Genomic DNA, 11,027 nt, shown 5'->3' with positions numbered 1-11,027 from the left:
TGAAAATGCTAATCAGCATGCTTTTTATAGTTTAAATGTTACTAAGTATCAACAAATGTTCTAACAACGGGTTTATCAAGAAATCAACGATCAAATGTCATGCATGCTTTAATCAACCCTAATCCAACAAGATTTCATCTTTATGTAAACTTATGTTCATGTTCCTTGTTCATTATCTTTTTGTGTTCTTGTGTTAAACATTAAACAACGATCTATATATCTCTTTAACCACAAAATAAGAAACAAGACTAGTAGTAAGAAACTTACCACTAGCTTAAGGGCTAGGGAAGACCACTAAAGAAGGATGATGAGAATGGTGGATGAGAGCTTATGAATGAAGGTTCCTCAAGGTCTTCAAGCTTCAAAACTCCACAAGGCTCCTTCTAACTCTTGATTTGAACTTGGAAATGGAATGAATGAAAGTTGCAAAGGGGGAGGGGTGGCGGTTATGTGTAGGCCGAGAGAGGGAGAGAGAGTGTGAGGGAGGTGAAGTGAAGTTGGGGAGTGTGAAGTTATAATGATTTCTTTTAATCCTATTGGCCATTTTGTGATCATGATCTTATATCTTGGCAACTAAATCAAGTAATATCAAAAAGAAATCTAGGGAATATATTTGTGATGATGGTGGTGGGTCCCCTATGGGCCGTAAATATTGAGAGGGTGGGGGGGGGGGTAATTGTAAATTTTGATCTTAAGTAGGTAATTATTTAGTAGGTTAAGTGTATTATCTAAGGTATTATGTGCATGACATATTTTATAGTGTGTTGGGGTATTTGAGACCATAATTAGTTAAAAATAATAAAAAAATGTTTCTGACAAAATTTTGGTGTCCCGGGTAATGTCCGGTTGTTCGGTTAGGTATTGTTCCGTTAAAGTGTTAAATTGTACCGTATAGTATCTTTTATGTATCTTTTTGTAACACAATTAATTCCCGGCACTTAGGAAAGCATTCAAGACCATTAGTCAATTCTCTGCATAATACGAGTATGTTAAAAGCTGAATTTTTGCTGAAAATGCAGAATTCTGCACTTAAAATGAGTTTTAGGCACTTTCCGGCACTCAAACTATCACCTAGTGACACAGTCTTATGGTCCTCACTTCCTTACACGTCATATTAGTGTAGTAACTTGTCCCTGGCCCATACTGGGTCTCAAAACACTGTTTGTCTATGTACTGGCACTGTCAGTATATTTCTGAGTTATCCGCTACCTGTGCTAATTGTGCTTTGTGCATCAAGTATGTCACTAAAGTTTGTATGTAATGAGTGGAGTGACAGTATGAGATGCATATATATGTAGGTTACAGAAATCAGAAAGCAGTTTACGTCATCAACTGTAATCAAGCACAGTCGTTAAGCACGTAATTAAGATTAATTAGTTGTACGGATACCTGGTTTAATGAAGGTTGTCACACCCCCCACCCCCAATCAAACAACGTATCGTTACCAAACCTTAAAATTACCCACCAATTGTAATTATAATGCTATGAACTAAAAGTTTTTTTACTCAAGCCACTCAGAATAAGTATTAGTTAGTTACCCTCATAATCTTAATTAAATAAATATTTTATTTCTACCAACATATTTCCTAGGTGCTCAACACATTAAAAAAATATGTAACGTACAACTGATAAATACTAAAAGTTGTAATCGATTGTTATGTGTTGCACACCAATGACGTTTTCTCTTTATAAAACTGATTTATATAAAGAAGCTGTAAATTAATTTCTGTCTTAATTTATAAAAGTTAAAACATCCTTCACCTTAACAGAAAAAATAATCTGAGTTAGTGATTTGGATGAAAATTTATAAAAATTATGTGACAAAAAAATTAATTTTTTTTTTCTAAAAACTCTATGTATATTCTTTTTTTATTATATATGTAATAAAAATAATTAAATAAAAGAAATTAAAAAGGGTTTGAGTAAATTCCCAAAATCGTCTCTGTGGTTTTATATTTGCCAGTTTCATCCAATATCCTTAACTTAACAGAAAAAATAAACTAAGTTAGTGGTTTGGATAAAAATAGCAAAAAGTTACAAACGTTGGGAGCAATTTGGTACAAAAGTGTCATTTTGGACGAAAATGGCAAACGTGCCCAAACTTCAGGGACGATTTTGGCAATTAACTCATTTTAAAGATATAACATATATATATCAGATTTTTTTTAAATCGCATGCCCCTCGAAATCACGAGCCTTGTGCGGAAATCCTCCCTGCACACCATCATAGCCGCCAACGCGTAATATGCTTCAAGGGTTTGCAGCCCTGATTCAATATCATTTGGATCTGGGTATTCCAGCAGTTGAGATTGGCACTGGCAGGCTGCTCAGTCGGTTTCAATTTTCCCAATTTTAGATAGCCAAAGACTAATAAAAAATCACGGTGTCAATTACAAATTTACAATCAAAGTTGATTGGTCGTAGTTAAAACTTGATCCTTCATAGTCAACTTACTCAAGTTAGTCGTCGTTCATAGTTGAGCACACTTGGAACATGGTTAAAATTAGCTAGTAAATAATAGTCGACCATAATCAACCATAGAGTTTATATTAAACTTTCTCGATCCCAAGCCTACTTGGTCAAAATTAGCAATTTTATTTTGACCAATCAAAATCATGGTTAGAACATAATCAAACATGAAATAATTTTAAATACAAGCTACTTCTACATAAAAAGAGAATTAATTTTCAAAACCCCTTTTAGCAAGTAAAATAGGGGCACCTAATAAGCATTTGACACCATAAAAACATGCCCGATAATTTGATCTGCTATGCGCTCAGCGACGCTTGTATAGGCATGGCTTCAGTTCAGGCCATTTAATCTCCTTTCCAGAATTGTTCTTTGGCTGCAAAAAGGTTACAAAAATCAGTTTTAACTGTCATTTCCTCCTGATTAACAAAGAAAGAAAATGAGGTAAATAAGCTTGTTGACCTTTTTCTTGAAGTATAAAAGTATGAACATTTTATTTGAGAAGTCCTGCAATTTAAGATATAAATTAGCATTGAAACAAGATAACAAAAACTAGCGAAAGCATTGTCACAGATTTTTACTTATAAGAGGGTGTTTGGGGTTGAGTTTTGAAAATAGATTATGCGTTTTGAATAATCATAATCAGATAATTAGTTGTAACAAAACGTGCTGCAGAAAGATAGTGTTTGGCAAATATATATATTTTAAAAAATAAGTGAAATGACAAAAAAAATCAGTTTTCTAATTATCACGTTTTCCTGCAGTATGGGGTGACGTACTTTTGGATTATCACGTTTTGATCTCTACAAAACGTAAAAAATCAGTTTTTATTAATTTTTTACCAAACACTCAAAATAGATTTTTTGCGATTTCAAAACACAATAATCAAAAAATCAGGTTGAAAAAGCAATCCCAAACACCCCCTAAATGTGTCGTGTATGGTATATATTTCATCTCTTAACAGATTAAATGAATAAGATACTAAAAATGGGATTTGACGAAAGAGTATTTTTGGTGCATACAACCTCCTAACTAGCTTTATTTAAAAAAAAAAACAGTATTATTTTAAGTTACAGAACACATTAATTAATTACATATATTATAAAAAAAACTAATGAAAAGGTGTTTGCAGAGAAGATGAACTAACTTTGGATACAGAAGTAAACCCTAAGCTACAGACGGCTTTAGAAAAGCTATCTGGATCTGCTCCACCATTGTTGGGATCAAATCTACTTCTCACCTCCGCTATCAGAAGCCACCCACTGTGACAAAATTAGGAGCTCATAGTTATACACAAGTTCTACGCTAATAAAGTACACGAAATGGTAGTATGAAGATAGATACTTTTGTTTAAGTACTCGGTGTGCTTCCTTGATAAAACTTGGGAAGTCGGTGCCCATCAACGAAAGACAGAAAACAGCAACATCTATAGATGAAGAATCAAGGGGTGTCTGCAAGATGACAGATCAATTCAGAGAGGAGGGGGGGGGGGGGGGGGGGGTTATATCAGCCCGTTTAATAATAAACAGGTCCATTTAAAAAAAATTAATAAGAGGCTTACTTTCGACATGTCACAAGCGATCACTGAAGGATCATTCGCGACAAGGTCTATAGAAAAGACCTTGTTCTCAACACCTTTTGCCAGACGTGCATCCCCTATTATACACCAAAATGTAACACTTGGGATAACAAACATTTAACATCAGAATATAGATCTAAAAAACTGAAAAGCTGTTCTTACCGCACCCAAAATCGGCCACAACTAAAGAAGAGTTGTGATCCTTTAGCCACTTCATGATAATATTAACCGGCTGTTCAGGCCATCGTGACATTTGCTCTTGATATCCTGTATGATACTGGCAACATGAGTTATATATTAGTTGCATCAAAATTTTAGCAAATCAATTTGTATAAACGGCAAAGGATTATTGAAAGGAATTCTAAAAATACATATTGCCCTTTCTTTACCGTATTTTATATGCTTCTCATCAGCAGGTCTCATTATAAAAAAAAATAATGCAGTTTAGATGATGAAGTTTCATTTATTGACAAGGTACTTACAATACAATATATATTATTAAAGGTAATAAAAATTAATTAACATAATTTAAACTTACAGTTTGATAAGATTTAAGCTGATGATGTTTTAAACTCCAATTACTTACTTAAATAATCAAAAGTGTCAGGCTCATATAACTAATTTCCTTATTATTACAGCTACAAACATCAAAAGCAAAACCAATCACCGTCACTGATTACCTAATTTTGATGATTGATATCCACACAACTAGTTTCAAATACACATCCAAACACCACCTAAGCCAACTATGAACTGAAATAGTTACAGAATTGAAGTATTTGTTGTCATTTAACATGATTTTAAGAGAAAAATGCCCGGATAGTCCCTGTGTTTTGTCCATTTTTCACCTTTAGTCCCTAACTTTCTAAAATTACACCTATAGTCCCCAACTTTTGCAATTTCGTTCCCGGAAACAGATGAAGGTTAGTTTTTTGTGTTAAGTGGGTGTGAAATGACAAGATTGCCCTTACTTATAAAAATAATATTAATTATCTAATAATAATGGAACCCACTTTTACCCACCCCACTCCACCCCTTTTCTCTCTTTGTTGTTTGTGCCTGCACCCATTATCATACGGGGTGAATTGCATACTGGGCTATCGCCAATTCCATGGATCCGAGTAGCTCCCATTTCGACCCGATCACCACCAAACTCTGAGGTCTTAATCCTCCATCCAATTCTATTCCCACCTTCAACAACACAAAGATCAATTCCACCTTTTGATCCCATAGATTTATGAAGCCTGTTTGCAGCTGTTAACCCTGCTATTCCTGCTCCAAGATCACTATTCTTGGCTTCTTGACCACCATTTTGTAAATAAAAATTTGAACTTTTTTTCAAGAAAATGAAATATAATTTATGGGTATTGTAGGAAAGTGTGTTTCTTTTGTGGGTCTGCAAGAAAAGATTGTGAAATGAACTTATTTTATTCAGACACAGTGTGTGTGTGCAAGAAAAGATTGTGGGTCTGCATATATATATATATATATATATATATATATATATATATATATATATATATATAGGGGAGGGTTATCTTGAGAACGCTAAATATTGCGAGAACCGTGAGAACGAATGAAAAAACCAATTAAAACCGGATTTTTTTAATACAAACCTCATTGTAATTAAAATACAACATCAATAAAGAATTTACAACATCAAATAATTCATTTCTCCTCTCAAAATCACTGTTACTAGATTTTTTACGCATGTGTAAATATAACAAATTTACACATGTGTAAATGACAAACTTACACATGTGTAAATTTTCTTTATTTACGAATTCACGTAAATTTAAACGTGTAAATTTAATTTCTAATATTGTATTCGAACAATAATGATAAGTGTAAAAAGAAATTTTGAATTTGAATTGTTTTTGACCAAGTTCTTGTGGTTTTTTCATTTGTTCTCACGGTTCTCGCGATATTTAGCGTTCTCATTTAAACCCTCTCCTATATATATATATATATAACAAATGGTGGTTAGAGCTTTATGGGAAGGTACTGGAGTAAGCAATTATAATTTGTGTGAAACTGTAGATGATAATCGACTTGTGGAAACAAACAAGAAAGAGAGAAAAGGGGTGGAATGAGAGAGGTGGGTAAAATTGGGTCTCATTATTATTAGATAATTAATATTATTTTTATTAACATTTTATTAGTAAGGGCAATCTTGTCATTTCACACCCACTTAACATAAAAAACTAACCTCCATCCGTTTCAGGGACTATCCGGGTACGAAATTGCAAAAGTTGGGGACTATAGCTGTAATTTTAGAAAGTTAGGGACTAAAGGTAAAAAATGGACAAACCACAGGGACTATGCGGACATTTTTCTCTGATTTTAAAGTGTCTAACTATGAAAATCATAAACTATGTAAACCAATGCTCAAATTTCTATTTTATCATGATTTAACATTAGCAAGACTTTGAAGAAAATCATCTATAACCATGACCTGAACAATAATATACAAATCATCCAGGACAACATATCTATATCGTACCATGTTAAACAATGAAGGATCTTCCTTGAAGTAGTTAAGGGCTTCGTCTCCACTGCATACATATTAATTATCAGATACACCATTTGACAATTCATATATCAAACTTGACTATTAAAAAAAGGGTTATTGGATTTTATCACCCCCTAAATATTGGCTATTGGCCGCTGCCACCCTCAACTATCACTTTGACGCCCACCACCTCCAACTTAACACTTAATGTGTTCTGTCACCATGTCGTTAACTGATCAAAATAAGATCCCTAAAACCTTCCTAAGATCCCTATGACACTCCCAAAAGTATAGTACGTTAACGACGTGGTAACAGAACACACTTAAGTGTTAAGTTGGGGGTAACGAGCGCCAAAGTGATAGTTGGGGGTGGCAGCGGCCAATAGCCAATAGTTGGGGGTGATAAAATTAAAATCCAATAATCCTTAAAAAAAAACAAGAAGAAGAAGAAGCCAAACGCTAGCCTTCAACTTTGTTGTTAAAAGGGAAAATTGTGTGAATCAACATAGCAAATAACCATTACAAAAAAAAAAAAAAAAAAGCTACGTTCTTCAGATTAAAAACTAATCAACATAACATGTTGAGAAGAAAAAGATAAGGTTCTTCCATGAGTATAGTGATTAACTTAAGTGGTTATGATAATATTTTGTTGAGATTTGAGAATAAAATGGTTAAGCATGCAAATAGTAAAAAACATAAAACGAAAATGCAAATCAAATTTTAGGACTTACGAGCAGGTATAAAGCTTCTCGTTAATCATACGAAAGTGACCTCCTGATAACTTTGCTTTCATCTACAAGTAGAAAACAGATATCAAAATTCATCTGGTATAACTCATATGAGTAGAGATGGACCTTTTCAAGGAAAGATGAGGGTTTTGAAGAAGCTTTGAAAACAGTAGAGGCAGAAGGTGATTGTTTGACAGTCAAACTAGCAGCAGCATGTGTTGAGGTGGTTTCAGTTTTGCGGCTTTTGTTCCTCCTCTTACGCTTTCGACCCGCCTCTTGAGTCATTGTTCTCTCCCCTTTGTTGGTGTTGACCTACATAATAAGAACATGGAAGTTGGTTTAACGATAATGGCATGCGTGCGTATGTATATAATATATGTTGTGTTCAAGAAAGAAAGGAAGAAGAAAGCATAGCAAATGTTGTAAACCATACATGCTACTGTTTCAAAGTCTTGGGTTGGGGTTAGGAGGCAAGGAACATAACAAAATACAAGTAAGTAAAGATTGGGAAAATCATCAAACCAATCCAATATCTGGTTTTGGAAAATCACAACTTTCATTTTCTTAATTTGAAGATGAATTTCTTTTGCATAATTAGCTCAGTCAGGTTTTAAGAAACAAATTCTAAATACTACACATAATTATCAACAAAGAAACCCACCCTATATACATAAAGATAGATATGTGAAAACAAAACAAACTGTAGATAATCAACACATGTAAGTTCTAACACAAAAAATTGAATAAATCAGGACTACAGAAGATCAGATAGGATAGCATACCATGATAGGAAACTAAAATAAAAGGCCTCTCAAAAAAATTACCTTTAACTGTGGCTATCGGCGGAGCCACGGACGGGCGGAGAAGGCAGGCAGGGGACGATGTTGCTGAGGGTAAGCAGTCGTCACCGATCTTTTCAATTTTTGTTTAAAACCCTAGGCTTTAAATGTGATTTATTAAAAAAAAAAAAAAAAAAAAAAAAAAAAAAAAAAAAAAACATCGAACCTACACCTTCTTTGCTACTTAGGCTATGGGTATATTTTCGCACCCCTTAACTACATTACATGTAGGCACCACATCACCTATTTAACCCTCTTTCACTTCACCGCACACCAAGAAAATGGTTTAACCTCATTAACGCCCCTTAAAATTAATTAAAATACATATATATAGCATATAGCATGTTGTTGTGTGTGTGCGCAAATTTTGCAATGCTTGATTCTCTCACTCTCTCTCCTAGTTAACTTCTTAAGAGCATTCACATCCAAGGAGCTAAATTATGTGTGTGTTGTTTTTAAAATATAAAGAGTATAAAAAGTGGTTGTGAGTGGAGGAGAGAGAAAATGTTACTGTTCATCAGTATATTTGGGGGGACATTGTTCACCCCTATAATTTTTTTAATATATTTTGAAAATGGTTGTGAGTGGAGGAGAGAGAAAAGGTAATGATAAAGGCATAAAAAATATTATTTAATTGAAAATGAGAGAGAGAATGTAGTGTTTTTTAGTGTAATTTAGGGTGAGAATATGATGGATTGGATGTGAATGCTCTAACATGTGAAGCTTTTAATGCCTCTTAACACCTTTCAGGAGCGGTTTAACAGGTGTTAACGGATGCCAACTAGGATTAACACCTATGGATGTTAAAGTATACCATGTGGCCTTAACGAAGAGACCTAACACGATATGTGGTGGTTTGGATGAATAATGCCCTATTTTTGGGCGTTGTCCGCTACGTGGCATACTTATCAGCAAATATGCGTTTTGAAGAAATGGGCATAGTGGAATAATGTCACACCCTTAGCATTGTCACTTCCATAATTACCCAATTTTTTTATATTTTTAAAACAAATAATATTCTAGTAATTAAATAAAAATTACATAAATAATAAAACAAATAAACATAATATTTTTTTTAATTCTCGTCTTCGCTTTCGTCATTCCCGTCATCTTCGTCTTCTTCGTCATCTGATTCTTGCTCTCCCTCGTTTGGAATATAACAAACCGACCACGCGTGTTCGACCAAATCAAGCGCTAACTCACTATGTGACGCTTCAGACCACAATTCATATGCATTCTTCACTCTTTCTTCCACTATTGCTTGTGGATACTCCTAAACGTCTTCCGGTACATAGTTTTGGCATATTGTTTTTCCTTCGTCTTCCAAAATCATATTATGCATTATTATACAAGTGTACATAGCATCTCTCATTTTTTTTCTTTGCTCAATGCACGACGAGGAAGTGGGGGAATCCATTTTTTTATAAATGGGTGAAGGTTTTATAAAATTTTGATGTTTGAAGTTGTGGGTGAAAAGATTTTTTTGGTTATGGTTTGTATAAAATGGATGAGAGTGTGAGAGTATTTATATAAAAAGGTTAAATTAAAAAAAATAAAAGAAACTAGCCGTTAATTATTGTCATTGGCAATGGTAATTGGTCCATTCAAGTTCGATCCGGCGTGTAATATACAACGCTCCAAACGAATTTTGGCCAAAAAAGGCCCACGGGGGCCGATAGAGGGGCGTGGTTTGGCGTTTTCTTCCAAAAAAAAAGGCCCAAAATTTAACAAGTACGGATGGTCTAAGGGCGTTTCGTTCAAATGAAATTTGAAAATTAAATTTTTTATTTATGGAATTAGAATATGAAAAAGATAAAAGACAAAACTACCCATTAAAATTGAAGCACCCCTAAAAATCCTTTATTAGACAATGTGTAGTGGTTTACCTAAATAATGCCCCCACCATGGGGCGTTTTGCGACACGTGGCAGTTCAGTCAACATGAGGCATTATTGGGGGTTATTGTAAAAGTGCCGTAGTGGGAATAATGCCCAATAACGCCCCTTCAATGATTACCCAATTATTTAAAAAAATAAAAATAAAATAAATAATATTTGTTGGAATGTTTTTATTGGCCAAACAAGAATGGAATTGATTTACCCTACGCACAATTCAGCGTTATAATTAAAACGCCAAATCACTTTTTTTTTTCAAAAAAGTGCCAAATAACGCCCTATGTAATGGGGGGGGGGGGGCGTTTTTGGGCATTATTTTTGAAATTTAAAAAAAAAAACGCCCAACTACACATGGTCTTACCGCTTATACAAATTGATTTGCTAAAATTGTCCTCTCGTCCTAACTCCTAACTTGAGCTCGATCATTCGTCCCTGTATTCATGTTCATATCTTCGGTTAGTTTTCATGAATGAACATGGCCCATTGCTTTTTTATTTAAATTTTGTTTTCTTGAATGAACTTATAGTACAAAAATCAAACTCAACAGGTCTTTCAATTTTGATTTTTGTTTCTGTTATTTCATTTAATGTTTTTGTTTCAAACTTTTTGGATTTCTTTAACTCATGTTTTGATGACACTAGTTCTTCTGTTTTCTATTTCAATTTCTAGAGGTAGAACTTATTTAGTTAAATCAAATATACAAGCCCATTTTTTAATAGAAAGGAACTAAATTGAACATAAGTACTTAAGTATTCATTTAATCGAATAAATGAAGAATCAGTGGATAGATAAAATATGTGTTTGTGTGAGGAAGAAGCAATAATGAAACACTAGTTAGTTAGGATATCTTTAGTAAAAGTAGCTAGTGGCTGGAAGCTGGTAGCTGATGGCTAGAAGCTGGGTAGTTGTAGCTGGTGGTTATAGTTTTTTAGATATATTTAGGTGTTTGGCAGAGTAGCTGAAGCTTTTAATAAAATGTATAAAATGACCAAAATGGACATAACTAAA

General features: G+C 33.8%; 1 protein-coding gene across 1 annotated transcript; it reads right to left on the bottom strand.

Moving 5' to 3' along the window:
* Positions 1–2,520: 2,520 nt before the first annotated feature.
* Positions 2,521–8,277, bottom strand: LOC110917705 (ribosomal RNA-processing protein 8). The gene is made up of 10 exons (XM_022162170.2): positions 8,111–8,277; positions 7,413–7,598; positions 7,290–7,351; positions 6,551–6,602; positions 4,210–4,324; positions 4,030–4,124; positions 3,813–3,919; positions 3,616–3,730; positions 2,931–2,975; positions 2,521–2,844 (listed from the first exon to the last, which is right to left on the bottom strand). The coding sequence occupies exons 2-10, from the start codon at positions 7,569–7,571 to the stop codon at positions 2,776–2,778; spliced, it is 819 nt and encodes a 272-aa protein (XP_022017862.1). The 5' UTR covers positions 7,572–7,598; positions 8,111–8,277; the 3' UTR covers positions 2,521–2,775.
* Between the last annotated feature and the right edge of the window lie 2,750 nt (positions 8,278–11,027).

The sequence above is a fragment of the Helianthus annuus genome, chromosome 2 (genome assembly GCF_002127325.2).
Source record: "Helianthus annuus cultivar XRQ/B chromosome 2, HanXRQr2.0-SUNRISE, whole genome shotgun sequence".
In the NCBI taxonomy this organism is placed as follows: domain Eukaryota; kingdom Viridiplantae; phylum Streptophyta; class Magnoliopsida; order Asterales; family Asteraceae; genus Helianthus; species Helianthus annuus.
The sequence above is the reverse complement of the archived record's forward strand: the minus strand, read 5'-3'. Positions and strand labels throughout refer to the sequence as shown.

Coding starts and splice junctions, on each gene's coding strand:
- LOC110917705 (XM_022162170.2), bottom strand. CDS start 7,571: ATGACTCAAGAGGCGGGTCGAAAGCGTAAGAGGAGGAACAAAAGCCGC. Junction 7,352..7,412: donor CCTCATCTTTCCTTGAAAAG/GTCCATCTCTAC, acceptor TTCTACTTGTAG/ATGAAAGCAAAGTTATCAGG. Junction 2,845..2,930: donor TTTTATACTTCAAGAAAAAG/GTCAACAAGCTT, acceptor ACCTTTTTGCAG/CCAAAGAACAATTCTGGAAA.